The sequence below is a fragment of the Anarhichas minor genome, unplaced genomic scaffold (assembly GCF_050575085.1).
Source record: "Anarhichas minor isolate MPS153535 unplaced genomic scaffold, ASM5057508v1 ptg000010l, whole genome shotgun sequence".
In the NCBI taxonomy this organism is placed as follows: Eukaryota; Metazoa; Chordata; class Actinopteri; order Perciformes; family Anarhichadidae; genus Anarhichas; species Anarhichas minor.
The window spans coordinates 9,925,121-9,952,781 of NW_027466456.1; the positions used below are offsets into that span (position 1 = coordinate 9,925,121).

The window sequence follows — 27,661 nt, forward strand, 5'->3', positions numbered from 1 at the left end:
CTCACTTGATTCAAGTATATTTTAGACACTTCATTGTAACTTTATAACTATAAATTGGATAATTATCTTGTTTCGCAAGAACGCAAAACATAATGGAGCAATTCTGCGATACCTTTAATAGACCATGTGCACAGTGGCTGGCTGATGAATTACTGCTTTGCCTCGCTGTTGAAAAACTCAAATATGATTAAGAGGAAATGTTGACGCCTTAGAGAAGATGTGAGACTCTTTCATTGGCTTCTTATTTTTATTTTTTTAAACATTCTGTGATGAATCCTCAGTCCTTATGTATTGAAGCTCTTACATATTACAGGTAGAATGCAGTACATGTATACTGGTATACAGACAGGCAATACAAAATATGCTAATATTACCAAAGAACAGCATATACAAAAGCTTACATAATGATTCAAGTACCACTAACTTCATACTTCAGTTCTCTGGAGATTTCAAAACCATCTGTACAAACTGTACAAGAGTTGTATCCCATGCTGTATCTGCCAAAGGTTTCCCCTGCGCTGCATATCATATGTCACTATATACTGAAGAGAGAAGATTTTACTGTTTTTTTTTTATTTTTTTAGAAGACAAACATAATGGCATAATTAATTTCTGGACATTTCAGTGCAGTCGTCTGATGTTGTCACAACTAAATCAAACACTCGACACATGAAATGTCAGTGACTCTCGTCCTCAGCTCATGCCTCGCTACAGAATTACCACATAGTGTAATAATCTCACACATATCTGGACTTGTGTGGTATTTCTGTAAAAACTACAGATCCACAACTTCCCAAATTCATTTCCAGGGAAGCTAACTTAAAAGTTCTCTGTAATTTGCTGCTATTACAGGGAGTGTTTAATTGGTACACGTCCAATTAATTCATTTCAATCACTTGCCTGCATTGCAGAGTATTGCAAAGCACACAGCAGGTCAGCTGAACATGCATACATGTGAATGCAGATGTAGTTAAGGGACAATGGCTGTGACTCAGCTGTATTTGCTTTCTTGCTGTTGATTGAACGGGGAGAGGACACCAAATCAAGTTCTCGTTCAATCTCGTTCTATCTGCGTTTTGACTGTTTTCGGGGGAGGGTGTTATGTATATGTCCATATTATTGTAGAGTTCTTTAACTCTAAATCTTAACGTTTTAATATCAGCGTGAGACTGAATCTACAAATGATCAACATCTCAACACGACTGAAGCTAGAATCAGCAGGCTGACGGACGCGTACTGCAGCTACGGACATGGGCAATTTAAATCGTTCAGAGAAAAGTGCAGAAAAAAAAAAAAAACAGCATTTAAAAAGCAAAAAAACATCAATAACATGTTTACTTTCATTAAAATGTCAAAGTTTTATCATCAAAACTGGTAAACATCAGTGGCGGTTTAAGATAAAGGGATTTGCGCAAAAGAGTAAAAGCATATTGTCGAGTTTACTAAAGCAACACTTCAATATAAAACAGATGCCTTTGATCAGAAAGAGAATTGAAAAGAAATAAATTGTCTTTGAATTTCTTCTGTCAGGAAGTGTGACACAAACGATTGAAATAACCGACCGCCTTGATGGCAGCTCTACATTCAGATTGTTCAGGACTTTGCAAAACCTTTCAAACACTGAACCATTCACTTATTGTAGTAGTAGGTCAGTAAAAAAAAAAAAAGGAAAGTGAGGTTTGCTGTTCACAGAAGTTCCCCTTAACGTGGGTGAAGTGGCTTTAACGAGGGCTGTATACACAGCTGCAAGACAACTATCTGATGAAAAAGGCGCTTTGGTCCCGTTACGGTGACACGAGTCCAGCTACGGCAGCACTAACCAGCGTTAATGCTCAATGACGTTGGAGGGAAAGTGGACGATGTCTGTCCAGACATCTTCTCGTCTCTCTTGGGCTGAGCAGACATGCATGTATGACATGTGTATCTGAGAGCTATCGGACGGCGTTTCTGTCGAGTCAGGGTCACTGCGGATCATACTGCTGGTAGCGGTTCAGCTTGTCCGGGTCATTGGAGGCCATGTGGGTGAAATCCTGGAAAATGTCCTGGTAGGTTTCATCTCCTGCACGAGAAACAAGGACGCGAGACATCAGCAACTACAGAAGGCAAAACAATACAAGTCAGACGGAGCCAATGGTTCCACTTGTTACACACATCCTTTCTGGATTTCCTCTAAGCCTGTAGATTCTTCTTTCCAATTACACAGCATGCTCCTTGGTTTCCACAGACTTCCTGCCGGCCAATCAGCAGAGTGGGGCTCAGAATAAAAAGGAAGAAGCCTGAAGGGTTCCCTCTCTTCGTTTTTGTTCTCTGCCTGCTTAAACTGTTGTTGATAACTTGTTAAGGTTCGTGGTGGGAGGTTGAGGACAGTAGGTGAGTAGTTACCCGTTACATTTTACACACACGTAGTTCCCTTTTGTCTAGATACCTGAGGATTATTGGCCGGTGCTGCCCCTGAATTTGATTTGGTAAAGCTATCTTGTTTGTTGTTTCCAGAGCAATAAGTTAGCCAGGCCCAGCTTTGTCCCATCCTCTCCGACATCGTTTGAGAACCTTTGTTTGCACGTAGCCGAGTTTAAATCAAATCCCCTTAATCGTTACTTCTACTCTCGACTCTTTCGTATCCTTTGGTTGTCGTTTTATCGCTATTCCTGAGACTCAAAAGAGGAAGTAACAGCATCATCAGAGCAAGAAGGAAAAAGGAAAAGTCGGCCATACCTGTCAAGCGTGTCGGCGCGGCTCGAAATATGAAACGCAGATGCAGAAAAGATGAGAAAGAACACAAGAGGCAAATGCTTGAGGGGGAAACAGCAGGTGAGCTTTTTCAATCAGGAACTGGAGATCGACTCAGGAAGAAAAGACAAGCTCACAGAGATTCGTTTTTCTTAACAACTGTATTGTGTTTAAAGTGCAGGAGTTTATGTACAAAAATACAGTTGTGTTGGCCTCAGCACCCCAAAGACAAAATGAGAACAGAAGAAAGGCACAAAACTCTGGGGAGGAGAGCGAGGAGAAAACAAAAAGAAGCAAAATACAGAAGCGAGAGTGAATTTACAGAGAGAGACACAAGTGGGTGAGAGAAATAAAGACGAGTGTGTTGTAGAAGTGAGAGAGCCTCCTCTCACACAAGAGCAGCGGTTCTCAATCGGTTCAAGTTTCAAGTGTACTTTTGACCTTTTCAGGATTTTAAACACTTTATAGAAGACAGATATTGATCATAGGAAAAATATATTTAAAATACATCTTAAAATAATTGTCATTATGTTTTTGAAACACTTCCTCTGGGAGTTTCCTAAATTAATGTTGAAATGCTCAACAACAACAAAACAAATCCCAGAGCAACCCGCAGGCTGAGAACCACCACTCTGCACTTCTTCCACACACTCAACCGGGGAGAAACACTCGAGCTGAGGGAACGGTGATTCTAATGAAAGGGTGGGTCGATGAGGTTAGTTCTCCTTCTCAGTCATTGACCCTGAATATCCTTCATCAAGCTAATCATCCGTCAACTGATTGGAGGCGCTGATGGAAAAGCACTCGAGTATCAAAGAGGACGAAGCAAAACAACGCGAGTATCACTCAGTGACTTCAGACTCCACCTCCGTCTCCTCCTCTCTGCTGTTGACCTTTTTTATTAAGGCAACGACATCCAGCAACACGTTCTGTACCGTTCCCTCTCAACAAAGTATTGCACACGCTAAAAATAAAATAAAATACTTAAGAAAAAAGAAGAATTCATTCTTTGTCATTCAGGTCCAAAGCAAAAAAAAAAAAGACCACGGAGTATAGAAGAAATGCAGCATTCAGGCTGATAACAGTCTGGCTCCCTAAAGCAGCACATCTAGCCCTCAACAGAAGATGCTTCACTCTTCTCAGACACATGGACAACACACATAAATGCACGAGTCCCTTTACCCGACGACCTAAGAGCTCTCTAGGAACCCCTCAGCGTCTACTCACACAAGTACTTCATTTACCAGTGAACACATTTAACAACACAATCAATCAGAACTCTCTATTCTAACGACTCAACGCATCCCCCACACACTGTTCTGTCAGCACCAGGGGGCGCTGCTCTACCAATGTGAATGAACAGAAAGGACCATTTAATCAGAGTTTTGGTGCACTGCCAGGATTGGGATGAAACCGGGGTACATTTCAATCCTGATTTTCATGATTATCGTGTCTGTTCATCCTCTTCTTTGTAAAGCTCCCTCATGATTAGGATGAATATAAGCTAGGACCAGCAGGTGATATACGTATATATATATATACACACACACATTGGACATTTTTCTAACACTACGATGAACCGTCCTCAGGCGGTTTGTCTATATTTGAGTAAAAACCCACTAACATTCAATACAATCAATGCAATGGCACTAAAAGGCCTTCGTCGTCTTACAATTCTGGATTTCCTGTGATGACGGTCCATGAGCAAGCACACAACCGACTAAGAACCGAGACACAACGCTGTCATAACGAGAAGTAAACAGCGTTCGATGAGAAAAGAAAAGTACGGACGTGAACACAGAGCAGTGCGGAGTCAGTCTCAACTCTGCTTCTTCTGTCCAGCTATGAAGAAACGTACGTCTGCACATCATTTACAACATGTACAGGAAGTATACTTATCATATGGTTCCTCGAATAATGTTTATAAAAAGCAAACTGTTCTAAAATAGACTTTTTTTTGTCACATGTCACAACAGCAAGATGCATTTTGGACATCAAACAGTTCAAATAAAGTAAACAGGCCTCGAAAATGGTTAAGACTTAAAATGGGAACCGTACAATCGCAGGACAAGGTACAGTAGTAGTTGCATAACCATTAATTAGGAATGTGCATAAATTACTTCTGACAGGTCATTTAAAAATGAAACTTGGTTGTTTATAGACACACACGCTACGCCGCTCCAGACTGGTCAGATGATTCAAAACAATGTCATTCAAAAGTCATGATTATTGCCGAATGGTGAAAAGTGCCGTCACTCTGAGGTCACTGGATACTTCTGGCAGTTACCGGTTAGATTTCTCTTTTTTGCAAAGAGACACAACACTAACTGAAAAATGGTCAAAAAATATATATATATATATCATTAGCTGCTATAAATCACTGAATACTTCTTAAATAGAGGGAAACAGCAAAGGCTATATTATTTAAACTTAAAGGGAGGAAGTACAGACGATCTAGTGAAAAGTGACACTGTTTCTTTTAGTTTTGAGCTATCAATAAGACAAGCCCAGAGTCGATGGCTTTAGCCCCGTCACATGAATACAGCATCGCACCTGGCAGGAGCTGGGACGCTAACATGATGCACTCACAGGACAGCAGCGACACAGGAGCACCGCGGACCGAGTTGGGCTGAGTTCTCTCGAATCAGTGGATCAAATCTCCTTTCACCCTGGGGTCTCGTAATAAAACAAAAGCTACCTCCAATTTGTAATCAGAAATTATTGACCGGGGTTTATCTGGGTTTTAATTTGCCGTTTTCAGACAACTGACCCCAACTGTGAAACCTGGGCTTTACATGTCCTCTGATGAGCCCGGGTTTCACAGCACGCTGCCCCTGTGTCTCAACGAGAGCGGACAGTTATTAAGTTTCATCCAGCTGCAGGCTAATAAACTCCTGCAAGCACTTCCTGTACTGCATGTCGGTGGGGCTGTTGGTGTTATATTGACCTGACTGGCTGTAGGGCCCCTCCGCCTCTCGCATCTCTTCGTTCATCTTGGCCAATCGCAGCCTGGGGTGCAGGTCAAGAAACAGGAAGTGACAGATTAGTCATCGGTACGAGATACAATCAGTATTCAGACTCTTAAAATGTCTCACTATTGCCGGGGCTCTTTTAGGAACCGAACTACAGGCCGCTGTGTTCCATCTAGAGGTGAGAGATCTGTAAACTGACTAAGTAGTGACACCTGGTGGAGGAAGTTGTTACTCCTCGATTAATGCAGACGGTTCAGCTGGGTTCGGTTCTGATAGACGCTTGTGTAATGGACGTGATAATGTACCGGTTGGTTTGTTTTAGAGAATAATTCTCTACCGGGTGATCTGTATCTGGTTCTTGTTTTACTCCATCAGGGTTTATATAGTGACAGCAAATGATCCCTTATCTAAAGGTTAGGAAAACCACAAAAAGAATAAACACTCACAGTGTGACGATGTCTGCGTTGGCTGCATCCACTGCTATTATCAGGGGGGTCTTCTCATCGATGTCGGTGGCATTTTGATTGGCTCCTCTTTTTAAGAATAAACACACTTGCCTAAAACAGAGAGACAAAGGTTTAGCATTGCTTTGAGTTCACACATAATCTGAGTTGTATCACTTAAAATAAGAGTAAAGGTTTGGTGACGTGATGAGATGTGTAAGACAAACCCCGTGTGTCCCAGCATGGTGGCGTGGTGGAGGGGTCCTCGGCCCTGAGCGTCCTGCTGGTTCACGTTCCCGGCGTTTTGGAGCAGAAACTCGCAGCAGACCAGCGAACCCTGAAAGGAATCATTTAACGATCATAAGTAAGTGTTGCTATTATCTAAAGATCAGCTGTTCCGTTCCACTGTGAGTTACTTGGCTGCTCACCCCCTGCACCGCCATGATCAGCGGCGTCCTCTTGTCGTCCTCCGTGTTGACCCAGTTGACCTCGGCTCCGTGGGCCAGTGCTTCCGCCATGTCCGGCAGGCTGCGGGCACATGCGGCCCAGTAGAGCTGCAGACCCGAGGAGAACTCCTTAGGCTCGTAGAAAACCACCTCCTTACACGGCGACGGAGGAGGCAGTGTGGCAGGCATCGGCATGGGGGGAGACTCAGCGGCGTCTGAAACGTGGGAAGAAAAAAGAGATGTGAGACATTTCTTCTCAACAAGAAATACACTTTTCAAGCTGTTGGGACAAACTCCAAACTTTTCCAGGCTGGGAAAATCATGATATTCCTTGATAAGGTTTTCCAAACCTGCTCTAAATTACTGGAGAAAACGTTCTTACTCTCCTATAACTCAAGAGGTTGTCCTTTTTGTCTTCCAACATAGTGAAACATTACAAAAAGACGAGGACATTTATTGTCTTTTTAACCATTTCTTCATTTTCTTGCAACATACTTATCCCCCTAAAGCTTGCTCAAGATATATCTATTATTTTACTTAATATGTCTCCTGCTTTATATTCAAACATGCAGGGATGTCTCTGTAATGACGTGCGTGAGTGTGTGTGTTTGTGTCTGACCTGCATCTATCAGGCTGTTACTGGAGGCAGTGGTGGCCAGCATCTCCCTGCTCCCATCAGCGCTGTTCTGGATGCCGCTGTCTGCACTTTTTACTGTAAAACAAAGAGAATGAATCACGACTTGTAGAACAACACACAGGTGTCATTCACTGAGTGTATAAAATAAAAGGAACACCTTCCTGCTGATTGTTTTCAGATCATCACACAACCCCTTTAATGTAGCCCCTCAGAAACCTTATGATGAACGTTTTGTTTTGTTTTGATGTTGAACATCTGCTGGCTTTTGACAGCTGATCATTTTCCTCCAGTATGATCACAACAAACAGCAGGTGGTCCTAATATTTTGCACAGTAAGTGTACGCACACAAGTCCCCGGGTGAAATCAACAGAAAGAGAACCGGAGGACAGATCCCCACCATCACCTTATGTTTCAGGTCCCTAAATAGCAAAAACATGATGAGACGGAGACAAATGCAAATACCAGGCACTGAACAAAACCACGTGAGAGAGAAACACTTCCCAGCCCCGGGAAAAACTAAACATCTGCAATGCTCTTAAAATGACGGGATGGTCCGTTAAGGTCTGGATGAAGGAGTAACAGAGCAGTGGATGAAGGGTTGATAGTCCAAAGACCCAAAGCAGGGAACACAAATGGAGAGCGGAGGATGGAGAAGCAAGCCGAACACTGAGCATTTAGTACTTACTGCTCCTGAGCTTGGCAGAGTTGTCAAAGTAGGAGAAGAGCGAGTCAAGCTCGTCAGCACAGAAGAGAGAGTCGCGGCGGGCCTCCTTGCCGCTGGCAACAGCTACGTTAGGGATAATGGGAGTTTGGGAATTGAAAGGCGGAGGGTGTAAATTGAGTGGCAGGGTGAGGGGGAGTTAAAGGGTAGGCAGTGAGAGCAGGGGTTAGTCCAGAAGCACATAACATGAAAGGGGGGGGGGGGGGGGGAGAAATATTGAGGAAGAGGAGAGAGAGAGGAAGGCAGGGTAAAAGCAGAGATAGTTAGACTACCAGCTTGGTGGACACTGGAGTCTGGAGACGGACTACGAGAAGCAATGGGAGGCAAGGAGGGCTGAGGCATGTGCTGTTCACAGAGAACATAAAGTATGCCGATGGGGGGACACTTCTCCATGGCGGTGCTTAAATCACATAGAGGATATAGTAAAAGAAAAAAAGGTGGCAATACAATCACAAATGACGCTGACCTTGCCATCTTGATGCAATTTTGTTTCGGAAGAGAAACTAACAGTTCTGTATAACAGAAACATCCAATCTCTGAAATTTGTATTCATTTTTAAACGTTGCAGGTGAATACTGCATGTGCTCCCAGCAGCTTGTGGGACCTCGTGGTCTTACATCCATCCAGCTAAAATTCAGTACACTGTTTTGAGTGGTAATCATTTGTGTTATCGTCAGACAAGAATCAGGCAAAGATCAGTACATTTGAATGAGTTTTGTCGTCAGTTATTTCATTAAGTTCAGCGATGAGTGAAAGGTTGCGGTCGACAGACTCTGTGTAATAACTGTGTTACGTTATGTTAATGTTTCGACTGACCTGACTGGCCGGGTCGGAGTTTTGGGGTGGGCGGTGGCGGTCTCGGGGGCAGATGCTCAGAGCTGCTGCTCAGTCTCTTCTCCTGTTTGCTCAGAGAAACCACTTTGTTGCGAAGCTCCTCGTCTGTGGGCCGGCGTACAAACCGCCGGTCCACGTATTTGGCTTTGATGTAGGCCTCGACCTCGTGTCTGTTGGGAAGCATAGCACAAGTTCAATGTGATGCAAAAGCTGAACAACAGTTTGTAGATTGCAGATTTAATTCATCACAACGTCATGTTTTGTCTATATAAAGATGATAATGCCTCTATTCTAATTAATTTTCTCATCAAAAACTATTATGCTACGCTGTCTACAGCTTCTGTACCTTGGGTCTCCTGGGTGCGGTTTTCTGGATCCCAGCTCCTCTCGCCGAGCCTCGTAGATCTGATTGATCACTCCGTTTCCAAGTTCACACATCAACTGTGAAAGGTTCAATCAAAATAAATTAGAAGCGTTTTGTTATCGGCGCTTTGTTGAAAGTAAGACTTTCAGTTTGAAGTGGATGTTTGTGTATATTTGTTCATGTACATCACCTTCAGAAGTTCTGGCTCCCATGTATCCAGAGTCAAAGACCGAACCTTAGAGAAGTGCACTCCCAGACTCCTGCAGGTCAAAGAAGCATTAGAGAAAAGCACAAAGGCATTGTTCATTCGTTTCAACACACTTGAGTGTAGATTTGTATTTTAACCGTAAAGTAAAAATCTGGCACGAATGATAGTTAAATATTTTACTCTGGAAACTAAAGTAACAAAAGGTCGTCACAACATCCCAAGCAGGCTGCGTGAGTTTACATTTCATAAATCCCTAAACACATCAAAGCATTGAACAGAAAAACATGCAATGAATGCTGATAATAATTTCCTGTTTTCATGGAACCAAAATGAACTCAAAATGAACTGTGATCCTGCAGAGTGGTAGATAAATAAATACAATGTGCTGATATTAGTTTCTTCAGTTTATTAGTTTCCTATTAGTTCCTCCTCCCTGGAACAAACCCCTTTACTTTTCATAGCACTTAAATGTGTAAGTTTCTTTTTCTTTTATTGCCATTTTTATGTGTCTAGCTCTTCGCAACCTCAACATTAAAAGACACATTATAAGGATTAATAAATGACTTTACCTGTGGATACCGGAGCACTGTATACAGAGGGTGATGCCCAGATTGATGCTGGCCCAGCGGGGGTCTGGCTGGCCACAGTCGCAGCAGCAGGTGTTGCCTGGGATGGCCAGGACCTTCTGCAGGGCACTCTCTCCTTTGATTGGCCTCTCCTTCGGCTCCCCGCCGGAATCAAGGCTCCCCGTCGACGTGGACGACTTCCTATCAAGCTTCTGACATAAGAGAGACAGGGAGATACACAGGATGGATGGTAAATATCTACCAACATGGGATAGGATGAAATTAAGCTAAATCAAATGCTTATCCCTGTGGTGTAGTTGTGGTATTATAGCAGCAAACACTAACAGTCTAGACAAGGGGGAACTGAATGTATACTTAAGTATGGGAGACTGGTTTTACATACGTGACCACAGGTTCATTAATGTTTCCATACCTGATCTATTTATCCATTTATTTAACTAAAGTATATGTGAATCCCTTCGACCATCCACTCAGTATATGTCAGTGTGTTTGGTTCTTACCTCGCCGTCTTCTCCCTTGTCGCGGAAGGCGGTGGCAATGCTGTTCTGGACGGCTTTGATCCAGGCCTGTCGCAGCTTCTCTGAGTCTGCCTGCAACATACAGCTCCTGTTGGGACAGACAAGCATCACACAACTGCGGTCTGCTAAATGTATATGTGTGTGTGTGTGTGTGTGTGTGTGTGTGTGTGTGTGTGTGTGTGTGTGCAATTGGGAGAAGGTGGGTACACTGCTACTCCACCTTCCCACCTTTAGTAACATATTCCACTGCTCACTAGACTAATAGGGACTTAAACTTACTTGGTGGGCGACACCACTTCGAAACAGAAACGACGCTCTACGTCCTCACAGTGTTTGACGGTACACAGCCTCAGGTCTTCCACCACCACTGTAGGGTTGTCCTGTGGGGACAGCGCAGCAGCTTTGGTTACAACACAACACAACCACACACACGCACACGCACATGCAAATAACAACTTTGCATAGATATGTTTCCATACAGTGCCTGATGTGTCAATCAAAGCTACAAGCTGTTTTTGTCCAACTGCTCTTAAAATGGAGCAAAAATATATAAAAATAATTCTTCGTTGTTACATAATACAAAACAATACATTTTGACATGGACTGCATCATATTAAACGATTACAGACACACATCTTCACATACAGCTGTGGTTTATTCTACAGTAAGCGTCTGTGTTGAAGTGGTTACTACAGCTCTTAAACGAAGCTACGTTAAAAATACATATGGGGGGGGGGGGGGGGGGGGGGGTCGAACACATGCATATTTGATTGTGGTCAGTGTGCAGGGAGTCACTCGACATACCTTAAATTTCTTCTGGTAAACTAGCTGATTGTTCTGGATGGAGAACCAACGCCTGAAAGACAAAACAGAGTCACATGCAGCTGCTGGTGATACTCCTGAAATCAGACGCTTTGACGTAGTTCTAGTGTGGATGAGAGCGATGGCAATGTCTAGAGAGAGAGCCGGTGAGTATCTCGATACAGTAAAACTACAATCTGCCGGATTCAGTCAGTGTTAACATTCACTTTGGAATAAAACGATGAGAAGAACAGCAATCCCAGCTGGAGCTTTGAATATTTGTTGGGTCGAAAACTATTATGCAACCTTAAGGGTCAACCTTAAAAGAAAGCGGTGACTGCGGTTTGATTGTCACGAATGGCGTGAAAAAAGTATCAAAACTGGTTTGAAAGTAATTGATGATGTAATCAAATTTAAAGCAATATCTCTATTCTAAATTTTGATCCTTATCATATAATGGAATTGTAAATGTATTCATAAGGAGACTAAATGAATTGTGTCTTTTGTACCTATTCCACGTCTTAAAGGCATTGCTGGCCCTCTTAAACAGATAACCCTCCATTGCGATGCCGTTGTCTGCATCCACATTGTACTCCAGCTTGGTGTCGTCATTCGAGAAGTCCTGAATAAAAAGAAAGAGAGCAAAGACAGAAAAAGTAAGCAAACATTAAATACAAATTTCTCAAATTACCAACATTTAAAATGTGGATATTTTCCTCTGGTCCTAGTGATTACTGCTCGGCTGCTTCTCATACAGACCTGGATGTTTCACACCAAGAACAGGACAAGATAGAAACAACACGCCAGCACAGCTGACGGTTCCAGAGTTAAAATCTATATCAATCATTTGTATTGTTTCATCCACATCTCCCTCTGTCGCTGAAGTTGATTTGACAAGTGGTACTAATAAGAGTAATAATTACAGTATATTCATAATAGTTAAAACCGTCAGTTACAATAAGTTAAAGTCATATACTCTGTGGTTTGCCAACTAGACCCACCATGTCCAGTCTTCCAAATACTCTAAACACGCACACGACTTCTTAAATTAAGACTGAGGCTACATCAACAAACGCCACTGAACAAAGATATTATAAGAGTTTAATTAGTTAGGTATTCAGACACATAGTTAGTGAGTTAGTTATTGTTTTCCAAGTAAAGTAAAGTTTTCCTACATCCTCTCTCTCACTGAGTTGTCTTTTCATGTCTTGCCTTAACTACCTGAGCTGCTGCCACACTTTCCTAACACCCTCCAAGCTTTCTCAGCTTCAAGTGACATTGAACACCATGATGCATTCATGTGTGTGTGTGTGTGTGTGTGTGTGTGTGTGTGTGTGTGTGTGTGTGTGTGTGTGTGTGTGTGTGTGTCCTTGTGGAGTCAGGTTACACCGAGTGTCACCATCTCCACAACCAGTCACGACTCCAGGTCTGTCACTGTAGTGAGCTGTGGAGTCACCTTCCCTGTTGTTCTTCTACAAACATTCAGAGTCGTTTCCTGACACCGACAGAGACTCACCTTATTTAACCGACGATGACGCGGCGCTCTGATAGAAAAACCCTGACCAATTGAAATGAGCTGGTAACACGGACTATTATTTCCTCCTAACTTCCTGGAAAACAACCATGCTAAACATGTAACAAGTGGACAAATATGTATTAAGATTCTACACATTCCTATTCTCAGTGGAGGAAACTAGTGGAGGAAAAGAGCAAGTGCTCTTGAGTATAGATCAGATCCAACAACAACAAACAACAAACTGTTTGTGTGTTTGATGTTGTGCATTACTTATAGTCCATGACTGCACATAGTCTCATTGCTTGGATCTGTAAACGTAACCTGAGCTTAAGTTAAACCCCTCTGCCCTATGATACCATGGTGTATCAGATGGATGCACACACACACACACACACACACAATTTTCCAGCAGGACATACACTGGGACAACTGAGGTTATTTTGGGTGCACAAGGGGAACAAACTGTGTCTGTATTAAGCTTCTGCAGAGGAAGATAATGGAAAGCACCAATCCAGGCATTCAACAAATCACCTTGAATATGAACCTCGGGAGTAGGGCCACACAATTCTCAAAATTGTCCTGATAACTAAAACAAATACATAACTCAGAACCTCAGTGGTGGAATGAAGGAAACAACCCATAATTTAGCTTTGGTCAGGAAAAACCTGACACCAACACTGGCCGCCTTGATGCAAGCGTGCGTTCCCTCGGACATGTACGCACACACACACACAGACACACACACACACACACACACAAAATGAAGCCCGAGGCCAAAGAATGAAACATATATTGTGCAACACTCTTGCTGTCATGTGAAAACCTTTCTGGTTCTCTTGTTTCAACCACAGGTTGAGAAATGACTGTAACCGCGTGGGCCTGAGAAACCCTGAACATTTAGCTGTCACACTAGAAGTAAGGCCGTGGTTCTTAGTTCCTGAAACATTTTAGAGATGCAAGGTTTTCGCCTGTCAACAGAGATGTGTGACAATGGACTGACAAGCAACCAAACCACTCACTGACATCAAACCAGCAACCTGAGTTCACTGCAGCACACAACAGCATCGCCAACGAGGCATCAAAACAAACATGCTGCATAATCAAAGCACATCAACACCAATGCATGTGTGGCACTCTGAAATGAGGAGAAAGACGAAGGTGTAAACATGTACACAAACACTGCGATGCGGTCTCTTAGCGTGTGCAGGAGAGGAGGTGAAAGACGGGGGGGGGGTGACTCTACGTACGGAGGTCGACCTCCAAGCGCGAAAGTTGCGGCAGTCTGACTCGAGCTCAGTCACGTCCTAAAATGTCACACACAGCAAGAGAACGGCACACAGAAAAAAAGAAATCATGTATTTTTCTCGCTACCACAGGAATATTAGAAATCATGGATTTTTCTCGCTACCACAGGAATATTAGAAATCATGGATTTGTCAAAAATACAAATGGTGTAGACACAAGACAAACACATACAAACATTGACTATTACTATAAATAGCCATGAGCACAGAGACGCTGTCGCATGCATGGACACACACACACACACACACACTCTAACTCAGCTTCCTTTGTTTAGGTGCACTCACCAGATACCAAACGTAGTGAAAACGGCTGAAAATCTTCATTTTCTGCCGGTTTTGTGTTTCCCCGTTAGGCCGATGAATCTTCGCTATCTCAAAGTCTCTCTGTGCAGCATCTCAATGGCAGTGTGTCACTCTAAGCAGCGTGGCCCGTCTCTTCAACAAACCCTCACCACCTCCTCTCGTATGACAGTGCATGTCCATCAAAACTTTCGTCACTGACTCTGCTGCTGCTACTCCTCTTCCTGAGGCCTAAGCGAAGGTCACCTGCGCCTATGTGTGTGAGTGTGTGTGTGTGCGTGATGCTAGTGTGGCTGTTAGAATAATTAAGTGGACCGTGCAGTGGAGCTTAGGCATCAAACATTTATACCGACTTCAATTTACCAGACGCGCGCTGAGCTTTTCTCCTCACTCTCTCATCTCCCTCGTGTGTGTGTGTGTGTGTGTGTGTGTGTGTTACTAAATGAGCTACTCCTGAAACAATGTTGAATGTCTGAGCTTTTGAAATGGCATTTAGTGTGTATGACAGTTAACAGACTCTGGCAGATTCTTGAAGAAAAATAAATCAGATTATTTTAATATCATAGTCGCTTCAAACCCAATCACACGTATTCTCTTTATCTCTCTCTCTTCATTAGCCCCATTGGGGCGCGGTAATGCCCTGTGGTGGTCATAGTGCTGCTGCAGAGGCAGATAGGAAGCATTCAAACACAACACCGGGTCGCCCTTCAGCTCTCGTGCGGATGAACGGTTTCATCAATACAGCGATAATGGGAAAGGTTTGTGTGCAAGCACAAATCAAGTGGACAGTGTGTAAATATTACTGTCGTAAAGTTGGCAATTAGTAAAGGTTTTAGTGCCAAATGACACACAACACGTAATGACATGTAATAAAATAACAGGGGGCTTATATGGTCATTCATCAATACCAACAACCAATTACTTTAGAAGACTTCTGCCTTTCAAAACTCACTTTCTGGCTCATAATCAGGTATAAAAGAAGCATTCTCTGTCCAGTGGAGTTTCACAACACTGCCCAGTATGCCCAACCTTCACGCATCATTCAACCAATAAGTGATGAGGACGAAACAACGAGTCAACGGTCTGCATCACCAACGCAACTACAAAGACAAGAGGAGGAGTCAGAGACATCCATAGAAGTCAGTTTACTTTATGTGCAAATGACCCTGGTCACTAATACAGGCCATTAGATCAGTTCAAACTAACTATAATGTATTTAATCAGCATTGTACGTTCTATTGCAAGGTGGTGAAGTAGCTTGATGGGTTGGAGAACCATAGATACAGTCCCTGTCACAGCAGGTACAAGTCGAAATACACAAATGCAACATGCTGAAGTGCCTTTGACTTAAAGTCAGCCTGGGAACGCGTGTCAGTCTAGTATTATAATACGCAACGTTATGGATATTTCATTAAGTAATGCAGCACTGTTGTGATATATATAATATACCAGAGTGAAGCCACTGTAAAGTGTTACCAAATCATCTTAACACCAAATGTTGCTTTTGCTCATTTTCAAAGTAAATATGTGCAAGTTCAATGCATTTCTTTTCTAATTGTGAAATACCCATAACTGAGTACTATTAGCATGCTTCACTTCATTCAACTGGAAACCTTTGAGAGATAACTGAAAAGACATGTGACGAAGACAATAACAAATACATTTAGCTTAACATATGTACATAACTGAACCAAACTAAGCACAAAACAAGCAGCATGCTGCACTGTGGCTAGTCTTGTGTGATAAAGCACAATTGAGGTCAGCTTATACACTAACTGCAAAAGGCACAGGGACACGCGTGATGACATGAATATATTAATTAGCATCATATCATGCATAATGCCAGTTGAACTCGTGATGAACCGGCTCCATGTACAGTATCTATCCAACCATGCAGACATGACACAGAAATGACAGTGAAGGGAAAAAAAGGAAGAGTAACACAGCTTACCTGCAGAGCAGCCTGAAGTGAGTAGAAAAAGAAGAGATGGGGGGGGGAAAGGAGCAGAAGTAGAAGAGAAGAAGAGACAGTTGGTTAGGTCTGTCTGTGTATGAGCAGCCAGACACGAGAGAGAGAGAGAGAGAGAGAGAGAGAGAGAGAGAGAGAGAGCGTATAAATAGCATCTAGATAAATTGAGGGAGGGGAGGTGGAGGGTAGGTGCTCAAGGACAGGCGGAAGTTGGCACACGTACCATCACTGACTGAGCAAGAGGGAGGAGAGAGAGGGAGGAGAGAGAGGGAGGAGAGAGAGGGGGAGAGAGGAAAACAGATGGAGAAGGCATTCAAAATAAAATTACAAAGCAGAAGGAAGGAACAACAGAGCTGGTGAAAAAAAAGAAAAGAGATCTCAGAAGATGCACCGCTTGCACACAGTTGGAGACTGAAACGAACGTCACCGATAGGCAGACGAATGAACAGAAGCCAAGCAGATGACAGCTTGGTTAAAAGCTGGCAGATGTTGTCTGGAGTCAACGATGTTGTGTGATGTACAATTAAAGCTAAGGGCAATTTACCACCACCGCATACTGTAACATAACACCTCATGTCCTGCTTTATTGTTAATTAATTTACTCGGTTGAGGGTTCATAGAGCTAAAAACAACAACAGCCTCCAAAATGAACACAAGACATTAATCCTTTGTTAATTGTTCTTGCCTCTTTACAGTTCCGTTTTTTGTCAAAACATCTGGTGCACCTTCTGGTATGTAACATATCAACAAGTGTGACTCAGTGGGGATTTTCGGGTTGGCGTGGGTGCTGACCAGAGACGGGAGGGTGCTGAAACTCAACCTTGTTTATTTGGAAATGGGTTTCTGTCAGCCGTCAATAATGCATGGGTGTGTGTGGCTGAGATCATCCTGAGGGATCACCTTACACCTGAGGGCGGAGTCCTACCTCCATTCACTCAAAAGACAAATGTACAGTGAATGGCTGAAGTTGATAACGTTATTATGTGAATGCCCCTTTGGGCAAATTATTTCATATGCAGTTGTTTTTTTCAATTCCAAATAATTGATTTGTCCTTAGCCTTTTTATTGCCTTGCCATGAAAGACTTAACTGTACTATGAGGTTGTGATATTTTAGCATGGTGACCCAAACTCTGGCAGCATTGTGAAGGTGAGCAGGTATAGCAGTGAGGGAGGCTACGAGCACAAGAGGCCGTGAGGTAGAAGGTAAGCCCTGCAAGATCCCAGAAGAGTGCTCCGAGTTCACTTTTAATGGGAGGAGGCCCTGAGTGCAATAAGAACGGCTTTGTGGGATCTAACAGCCATAACGTCACGACACATGCAGGAGAAATCCTGGCTCAGAGTATCTATGTCATGTTGAGCACACTCTGAGGTGAGCATGGGTTTATGTTTCTGTGTTTTTCATGTTGCTGGGCAGAGGAAAAGAGGATAAAGGTGTCATTTATGATTTATATTCACAAGTGTGAATGCGGTTTGGTTTCCATGTGCTTTGTGAATTTGTCTTTGAATGGAAGTGAAGATGGGATCATGTTGAGTGAGTGTACCTTTTGCTGGATGGTGGAGTGTTTCTGCTCCATGTCCCTCTTCTCTTTGGCAGCATCCACCACCAGCTGGTCCAACTGCAACAGACAGAACGACTGATAAGTCAAGCTAACCAAACCAGACATACTAGAATCAAAACAGCATACGCAAACGTTTAAGACACATCGCTCGAGTTGTTGTTTTCAGAAAACCCATTTTCTGTATTCTGTAAATTCAAATCAATGAAACCCAAATTGACAAAAACACAACAACACATCTTCCAATATTGATGAAGATGTTTTGCTTTGCTACCTACATGTTTACATTCTTACTACAGGCCAAATACGAACGAGTCACATTCTTTCTTTTGATTTATCTCGCCATACAATTAGAGACAGTGAGTGAGTGTGAAAGTCATACAATCTCACGCTGGGCCATTCAAATGAAAACACTCTTTTCGCCTGCACTTGAAAGGTGAATGCAAGCGTGTGTGTGCGCACAGAAGCTTTCCTTTCTATTCCTGAACGCATTAACGACTCCAGCAAATAAACAACTGTTCCCACAGGCCGCATCGAGACAGGACAGGCCTTCTCCTCTAAACAAGACGGGCAGTGGGGGCTTCGTCATGTGTGAAATTGGATCGGGGTTGATTGATTCTCCTCGTCCCCCCGAGTAACCATCGCGTGTAGTCAACAAAAACAAAAAGGATCTTTTGAGCAGAGACGAAAGCAAAAAAGTAAAAAGACTTTAATGAAGTGCTGGAGGTCATAGGGCGATGCCGAAAATGTGTTATTTCACCTAAGAGCAGTGAGATTGGACTGTGTGCCTTTTGATAGTCTGTGACCGCAATCTGACCTAAATCATTGTGTCTCCAGCTTCAAACACAGAGGGATCAGTATCTGCATGTTTACTACAGATTAGCTGTGTTGCTCACATGGTTGTAATGCCTGCTGTGGCTTCACAGACCACAACTTCAAACTGAATGATCATTCATACTAACGGGTTACAGAGAAGTCAGCGTGCCAAATGAGATAAAAGAGAGCAGAACCACTTTACCACTTCTGAAAAAACAACATTCTGTGTATTCTGTATAATTCACTTTGTTTTCGTTCACTAAATATAGTACTTTTAGGGGAAATATGACCAAAAAAAAAAAGAAGCTGCGACCCAATTATTTCAGAGAAGACAGCGTTTGAGGCAGCCGGATCTTTAGTTGTGTTTGGAGAGGAAATGGGTGGACGGCAGAGCGGCAGGCTGATAACATCAGATGGGAAATGTTTTCCTCTGTCGCTCCATAACTAGTCCAGTCCAGTTCCTGCTGTCTATCTGCTTCTATGTGCATCTACAAAGGCAGGTGTGTGTTTCTATCTCCCCATACTTTGTGTAAGACTCACCTTACCCTTCACATCTCATCTCTCTTACTATGCAAGACGCCAGTCTCCTGCCGACCACACACTGAAACATTTGGGTCGCTCGGACTTCTGCTCAGATCTGTCTCAACATGCAACACCGTGATGACAAAACATCCTTCTGAATGAATATGTGCACTCAACACATGTCCATCCCTGAGGCTTTGTGTCATGGAACGATGCAATCAGCAGAATATCGTATATTTAGAAGCCGTTTCCAAAGGCAAGGGTGGAAAAAGTAGCATCTTTGACATGAATCATAAAGTGGTCATTCAAACACATTGGAAAAGCTTAGTCTATATACCAGCTCAGTAACTCATTACCAAACAACCACAGGAACATTACTGTAACGGTTCCTCAGCTTTCTGCAAAAAACATCTTTTTATCTTTATTTTTATAATAACTCCAACAACCAGTCTTCTGTTCCCAAACAAAAACACTGGCAGCAATATCACGAAAGACAACTAAACGCCTACGATGCAGTGTATATTGCTGTAACGGAGTGGGAAACCAGCTTTGTTTGTTTACCTTCACTTCCATCATTTCCTCTCACCAAACCTTACAGAGTATATGAAGTATACGCACTAGCATTTTGTGGGTCTGTATTGTTGATTTTGCCCCCCTTGATCTCTGTCTCTCATTGGCTACAGGCATCGAGTCACATTATCAGACCTGTTGACAGCTCCTCCACACCTCCCTGCACAGCCTCTCCACCTTCTTCAGCTTCATGATGGAGAGAAGAAAAGAGATAATCCACAATCCTCTCCGTCGCGGCTTCCCACAGCTCGGCCTCTGATCTTCCTCTCCTTTCAGTTTCGCACTGTTCCAAATTCACTGCGACAGGCTTTACGATCCACACAGCGCCGGTGTACTTCTGTAACCGACCCTCTAGCTCTCTTTTCCTCCCTTTCCAGGGCCGGGTTTCTAAAAACAGTCTTTTGCACTTCTCTCCCTCTCTCCTCACACAAGACTTGCCGTCTTTTGAGTGTTGAAGGCTTACAGTCCATGCCTTTCCATTCTACTTCAATCACTTTTTGCTTTGAGAAGATTACATTTCGCCTCTTATCCCTTCCTATAATCTGCTTTTCAAAGTGGGTCCTCTGTTCCCCCTTCTCTTTTCTCGGCACTCTTTGGTTCTCTGTCAAGTTCTTGATAGCATCAACGTCAGATGGTTCCAACGTCAGAGCATGAGGGTTAGCAACTACACTCTTCTATCCCAACTCCTCAGATCTGGCTTCAAAAATGGTCTTAAAAAAAAAAAATTAAAACACAGTTTGATTCATTGGCCTTCTTTTTTTCTTGGTTAAAACGTCAGAAAAAGATGTTTACACGCCACGCTTTTCTCTTAAGAACTGTCCTCTACTCTTCTGCTCCCCACTGTGACTCCTTCCTTCCCTGGTCCTGCACCCAATTTTGAGAAATATCCTCTTTGTCGGCTCTTCTACTGCTCCAGTCTCAGAGTTTATGGTCCACAAGCTTCAGCATCAATCTCAGGTTTCTATGCTGTGTTCACTCAGCTGATAGTCAGTGAGTCCGGCTGTGGGAAAACCTTTTTCCAGCCCTCTGGCTGCTTTCTTCCTCATTCCTGCGCTTACTGTAACAGCAGCTCCACTGTGATAATCATCTTAAAGTCACAACCGGGCCATCCTCTGGCTCAGAGGGACGGCTCTGTTTATCAGAGGATGCACACAGACACACACACACAGAGCTGAAATATCAATTGACATGAAGATAGCTTTAAACACACACACACACACACACACACACACACTGAGAGGACAGGAACACAAACACAAAGAGAGAGGTCGTCTGCTGCTCCCTAATCATCGAGGCAAAACCCCACGACCACTTGTTTCAGAGTCCCTGAAACGAGCTCTACATGAGCCCCTGAACACGAACGCTCTCGGTAATCAAACAGCATTGTCCTCGTGTAAGTAGTAAAAAGGCTTTACCATGACAGTGCACTGGTGTGTAAACTTAGCTAACAGGTATTCCACTACTCTTCGATATTTGAGAGAGAAAACAGAACACTGTATAGCTGCTGCTGAAGCTTTGTGAACATGCGAATGCTCAGAGATGCGTCGCTGTACCTGTCCTCCAAGCTGCTTCATCAGAGGTTGCAGTTCACTGAAGAGGTCATAGCCTTGGTGGAAGAAGGTCAGGTGGGCGTACATGAAGGACAACATCTGTGGAGAAGACGGTGAACATTCAGAGAGCGAGTAGGTTTGCCGCACAGATCATCTCACGTGAAAGAAAATTGTACTTACCGATTTCAGGATTTCCGATCTTCTCTTTGATTGTAGCACATTGATCTGTAATGAACAAAGACAAACAGTGAGAGGTAGGAAGAACAAACTAAACTAAAAAACTAAATAAATCTACAGTGGAGATATATCTGAGAAAAAAATAAATAAAAGGATGAAAGAACACAAGACAGAAGGGAAAATGAGGTAAGAACAAAGAAAAGAACAAATTAAAGAAAGTAGACGAGCGTGAAATGAGTTGAACTGAAGCAGAAAAATCCCCCCAAGCATTACTGGACAGCAGTTCTTCCTAACGACACCAGGAGGAGCTCCGTGTCTCATGTTCAACTCAAGTCTCACTTAGCATCTACATTGCCCTGCTGCAGCCATTGGAGCCTCCTGTTTCGGTTTATTTTTCTGCGTGTGCGTGTGTGTGTGTGTGTGTGTGTGTGTGTGTGTGTGTGTGTGTGTGTGTGTGTGTGTGTGTAGCAGACTCCTCTTCATCTACAGAACTAACCTACACTGTGCTGCTCATCTGGCCTGGGAAGTTATTTTAGGTAAATGTCACAGAGTAGAGATGCATTATAACAGGTTGTAAATACGGTCATGCTGGCTGGCTTCACTGTGACTGAGAGGAACTCATGATGGCTGTGCGACAGTGGACTCACTGACTGGGCGTGGCGCATTCGACCACTTAAGAAGGCAAGGCAGCTTCTGGATGAATTTTAACACTCTGCCTCATGCTTATGCTTTGACCTGGGTCCAATGGTTTTCCTTTTATTTTAAACATTTGATTCCACTGAAGAACACAAGTTCAAATCCCTGCTGTGGCTGTACGTTGTGAGTCCCTTTTCCTTAGTAACACCAACCACACTTTGTGTTTATACACAGATGTAACTCCCCACCCAGGGGAGGAAGCTTATTATTCCATCTCCTAGCCACAGCGGCTGATGCATCACATCTTTTACAAGCCCCCCCCCCCTTCTCTCGATTACAGTCAATTAGTAGTTTTGAATCGAGTGGCAGCTATGAGCGATGGTTGTTTAAGTGTATCATGGTGTCAACAAACGCAACTGCCACGAGCAAAATGTATGAGCATCATGTTGGTAATTGGTTGGTAAGTTGTGGTAAAAGGATTTGGGCTTAATTAGTCACTATTGAGGCAAGTTTAGCAGAAAAACAACTTCAATGTATCTCTACTAACTGTGCTTCTGCTTTTACTGGTTTGTGTGTCAGAGGAGACGAGCTACATCTGAATGAGATGTTTACTCCATGTTGTGTTTTTCACGTCATACATTACATTTACGTGTTGTTTTTCTAGGCTTGACCAACATGCAATAAAGCAAACCAACAGTTTAAAGTTCAGTATTTTTATGATCTAGCTCTACGTGGCACAACAGGGCAAAAAGAGAAACGCTACATTCTTAAAATGTCATGAATGCAAGTCTGGCTTACAACCTCTCTCATATATTTTCCTCTCCCTCTCCCTCCACCATCTTGCATGTCACTGTAAACTGTGCGCTGTATAATTAAGCAAAAATACCACAAAAACAATCTAAAAACAACAAAAATTAAAGCTGGAATCCATCGGAAATGTTTCCTACAAGCAAAGCTGCAGAAGTTAGCAACATTTGAAAAGTGCTGACAGCGCTACCCGGATGAGAAACTTTAAAAGGAGACTCATTTGCATCAGCTGTGCAAGCTCTTGGGTGCATTGATTTCCTATAATCAGACTAAGAACTAATTTCTCACCGCCAGGCTTCAATTTATGAGAGAGTGATTACGCAGTGGGCCACTGGAGCAGACTGCCAAACCTATTTTGAAACCTGCTTTGTGGTTTCTTTTCAAAATCTAATTCTGGAGCGAACTGTGCCCGTACAGCTGCCTTATCAGAAAGCATGAAGCATTCGTCAGTGCTTCTGTGGCCACGAGGAGAGGCCGAGGGCTCGACTGTATTCAATGACGCATCGGTTTGGCTTTGACAGAAAAAAACACAGATCTACCAGATGCATAAGAAGAAGGAACATATTTGCAGAAAAGGGGATCTGCAGTGTTTGATTTAATTTATTTGGATACCAGTTGTTTTTCTTACAATGTTCAATTTGTAGCAGCATTCTTCAAATACTGTTAGACCCGAGAGGTTTTTATGAATCTCCTCCTCCTGCTTGTTCTATATTTATCTTACCTAAAAATATGAATCATTTCTCCACCATTCATCAAGTATGATGACTCATCGGCCACAAGAACATTGTGTTACTGACCAAGACTTGTCAAATTTAGGATTCTAACGCTTAACGACAGATCTATCATTTTTCATCAGTCTAGGAGGCCGAGTTGAGGCCTAATGTGAAAATGCATATTAACTCCTTAATCGGATGAGTTATAAAGAAGACAGAAGACCCAAATGAATAACTATCACGTCACTGTTCACACAAGAAGAAAAGGAAATCAAAGACGACTTCTTCTTCTGCTGCTGCTATTCCTGTTGACACTCCTTCAACAAACCGCTGCTCGCTGTGTCCTGCTTATCAATCTGCTTCTACCTTCTTCGTCTTTCTGCCCGATCGACTCTGATGAGGTAAACTGGAGCATGTGGATGAGCTTTGAATGCAACTGAATCTAACACAGCTGCTGTTCATTCCTCTTCGTGCAACATCAGCATATTTCAAAAGCTGCACGTCAACATTCTCTTACTGCATCACTTTAGAGAACCGAATGTATTTTTTTTCATGAGCTGTGAAATGTGGATTGAAATGAGGCTCAACAGGAAATGAATTCAACGATCACCGCATGTATCGAAATACACTGGACCGGGCCTTTCTCTCATTTCTCACACACTTTAAGTGCACGCATAGTTTTGCTATTTAAATCCCCGAGTGAGTTGCTGCACCTGTAAAACGTAGTCGAGGACGATGTGTCGGAAGCACTTGCGCGTGGCCGTGAGGATGTTGGTGGCCTCCTCCACCTCGTGCTGCTTGTTGCGGGGAGCCTGGGCGTTCTTGATCAGCGCGCCCTCCTTTTCCTCGCTGACTTTGTCAAATTGCTTCTTGGCTTCTTTGAACTTACGTATGTCACTGAGAAAGGAAGGGAGGGGACAGACGTCCATTAAGACAAACACATACAGTTAACTGCATACATTGTACAAGTATTTCTGAGCATGAAGGAGAGAGCCAATGGGGAAATCAAATTTAGGAAAATAATCTGCTGTTAATTAAATCTAAGATACTAATTGATTTGTTTGGATTTCAGAATAAAGGTTTTACAAATTATTTTTTGCGCTGTTGATCTATAATCTGAGGTGGAAATACTCTTAGTTGTTGCCACAAATATTTAAAGTGTTATAACAGCATGTTCACAATGTTTGACAAACTCTATGACCCGAGGTCAAATAGGACATGTCCTTTTGTTGTCAACAATGTTGTGAGGGGAAAGGTAAAATGTTAAAGGAAGCCAAGTTATCTCTGGATATGACGCAACACAACCATGGTCAGGCAACAGGAACACGCAAAGGTTAAAGGTGATTACATAAATCTAGGTCAGGGGGAAATCCAATAAGGTTGAAAAACTAAATTACTTTGTGAAGTTGCTTGATCCGGGTCTTGTGTCTCTGTAAGTAAGGGTTGTTCAGGACAAAGTGCTCAAACTCTGCGCCCCAAAACTTGTTCTTTGGTGAGATTAGTGTTCGAGTGCAGGAAGGGAGCGAGTAATAATGATGTTTCCCAGCCTTCTCTGAGAAGCATGGCTGCTGCTGATGTGGAAGTTAAGCCTCGGTGTGCTAGAGGCAAAAGCTGCTTAATCCTTATAATGAAATAAAGCAGAAGGCCTCAATGCTTCATACGAGCAGTCTGGAATCCAGTGCTGTATTAGGAGGCTATAAAGAGAAAATATTGTCCTGTATACTAATAACTTAGTCCTTACATGCACTGTCTGGATCATCATCTGATACATCCACCGTCTACTTTATATTCAGAATATTCAAGAGAGGGCTTTCTGTATTCAAAATCTGCTCCACTTTTCCTCCAGCATGGATTTGAAGCACAAGCAAGTTGACCTCATGTATGTCCAGTGTTCCTCGTTAAGTTGATCTGGGTACAATCATGAGTACAAATCTAAATGTGCTGTAGCTCGGTCTCAAACAGAGATGAGACAAAAAAAGTAAAATGAGGCCATTCTTCAAAAGCACAGATTGCCCAGCGGTGTAACCAGCTTCGTTATCTGTCTTTATCCAATTAATACTCACTCTTTGACAAATGTTAGAAGCTGGGTCTTGATTGATCTCTGAGCCTGATCGAATAATATCTGTGAAGAAAGAGGGAAAGAAAGAACAATTCAGGCATTTTACATTCTTTAGGCACTTCTCTAAGAAAGCAGCAAAAAGCTGATGCATGTATTCACTTTTCAGGCCACGGGATGCTTCGCGAGTCAGCGTCGGGCACCTCTGTTTAGGAGGATTTCTGTTAACATCACAGGGTGCACTTAGAAGGCTAAATTTACACAAACGAGCGGACTTTGTAAACTCCCCTCATAAAGACATAAACACGAGAAATTACGTGATTTGCTTATTTTTGGTACTGAGTCATACTCTCATTAACCTGCATGCTTCCTACAAAATGAGCTTCCGAGCTAAAGGCCGAACAAGCACATGAATCTCTAAAATGGGGCTTCAGTGTGATTTCATGGCCAGACGAGACAATATGAGCAGTGTGGCTGGAAGAGGTTACCAGTGACAAACAGATTGAGTACTGTGTTTGAGTGCATCGTGTGCTGAAAGATCGCTGAGTGGCAAGAAAACGATCCGACAGTCAGCTGACGTGACCACAGTTTCCCCTGTTGAGCCACAGTTGCAGGCCTGCTCTGTGGCTCCTGGAGGCTATTAGAGGTCTAGTCAAGGAAGCTAATAAGTGGATTTGGTGAGGAAAGACTCCGCTGTTGACTCACGGTAGACTGCCCACCGCAGCTTTTTGGGATTCTAGTTAAGAAGACAGAATACAGAACCTCATTTAATCTGGGAATATTACAGTCTGGCTTTAAGGTGGAGTCTGTAGAACAGCCACATGCATAATGCTCATTTAAAGCTTTTTTTATTTATCAATTAACTGTTTGCTCTGTAAATTGTCAACAAAAAATAAATAGCCCACAAGTTCCTTGAGTTCAACGTTAAGCCAAACTGCTTTATTTGTCTGATTAAGACAATAATAAATGTTCTGTTTATCTACTAATCTTCTCATAATATGCTAAATCTGCCCATAACCTATTTGACCATTCTCCTGCTTCACTAAAGGTGGTATTGGAAGTTAATAGCAGCAGCTGTAATAGTATCAATTAGGGAGGTGCAGAATAGGTATTTAACACTTTAATGGCGGCGTCATTAATGTTATCAGCTACAGTGGTAAAGTCAAAATGTCTTCCACAAATAAAGCCTTTTAATCGATGTCTGACATTCAAGTTGTTAAAATTCTTGATCTAAACAAATAATTTTAGGAATGCACATTTGGTGCAGAGGTTACGTTCCCATCCACAATACTCGTAAATGTTCAATTCCCAGTCGCAAATTCCCCCGGCTCCGTTTGTTCTAACAAACATGTCGCAGACAGCGTGATGCTGGCTGGGAACTCACACTGAACATGTTATGCGGAGCTAATAGAAACACGACATGACAGGGGAGATCACGCAATACACCTTCACTGTAGAACAAAAGGCCTCTAGCTCGCCCTGTGCCTCCTTAATGAGAGGACATTTCTGAATGGCACTTTCATTCCTGCCAGAGACGGACAACCAAGGACGCCGACAAGGGCACTCTGGGAAAAACACCTAATCAGATCGGTCCTTCAGGGCTCCTCGGAGAGTTTGGTCCATATCTAGTGGTTGGAAGTGGAAGCTTTAGATGGTCATGTCAAGCCAAAAAGCATACTTATATTGCTCTGACGAACGGTTCTTCTTGTAGTTCAGCTGTCTCCAGGGTGCCAGCCACATTGTAAAGTGCCTTTAACCTACTTTGCTCCACAACAGGCGGTATTGCTAGTTGCAGCCGTAGTATTGTCAGGTAGGGAAGGTGCAGAGCAGTTATTTTTAACAGGATGCCAACCACATCGTAAAAGATTGACCGTGACCAAGTTTACTGCAGTAACGCATGATTTAT

At 42.9% G+C, this 27,661-nt stretch overlaps 1 protein-coding gene across 1 annotated transcript in view; it reads right to left on the minus strand.

Moving 5' to 3' along the window:
* Positions 1-228: 228 nt before the first annotated feature.
* Positions 229-27,661, minus strand: part of LOC142946652 (arf-GAP with coiled-coil, ANK repeat and PH domain-containing protein 2-like) — a 40,820-nt gene continuing 13,387 nt past the window's right edge. Inside the window, exons 5-23 of the mRNA XM_076088100.1 lie at positions 25,763-25,821; positions 24,413-24,596; positions 21,547-21,591; positions 21,370-21,465; positions 17,894-17,968; positions 11,772-11,884; positions 11,266-11,317; positions 10,741-10,841; positions 10,444-10,549; positions 9,926-10,134; positions 9,339-9,408; positions 9,131-9,225; positions 8,767-8,954; positions 7,211-7,303; positions 6,574-6,806; positions 6,373-6,482; positions 6,149-6,259; positions 5,678-5,739; positions 229-2,059 (exon numbers count right to left, since the gene is read on the minus strand). Of these exons, the coding sequence (XP_075944215.1) occupies positions 1,962-2,059; positions 5,678-5,739; positions 6,149-6,259; positions 6,373-6,482; positions 6,574-6,806; positions 7,211-7,303; positions 8,767-8,954; positions 9,131-9,225; positions 9,339-9,408; positions 9,926-10,134; positions 10,444-10,549; positions 10,741-10,841; positions 11,266-11,317; positions 11,772-11,884; positions 17,894-17,968; positions 21,370-21,465; positions 21,547-21,591; positions 24,413-24,596; positions 25,763-25,821 (2,100 nt within the window). The 3' untranslated portion in view covers positions 229-1,961. The remainder of the gene's footprint in view (positions 2,060-5,677; positions 5,740-6,148; positions 6,260-6,372; positions 6,483-6,573; positions 6,807-7,210; positions 7,304-8,766; positions 8,955-9,130; positions 9,226-9,338; positions 9,409-9,925; positions 10,135-10,443; positions 10,550-10,740; positions 10,842-11,265; positions 11,318-11,771; positions 11,885-17,893; positions 17,969-21,369; positions 21,466-21,546; positions 21,592-24,412; positions 24,597-25,762; positions 25,822-27,661) is intronic.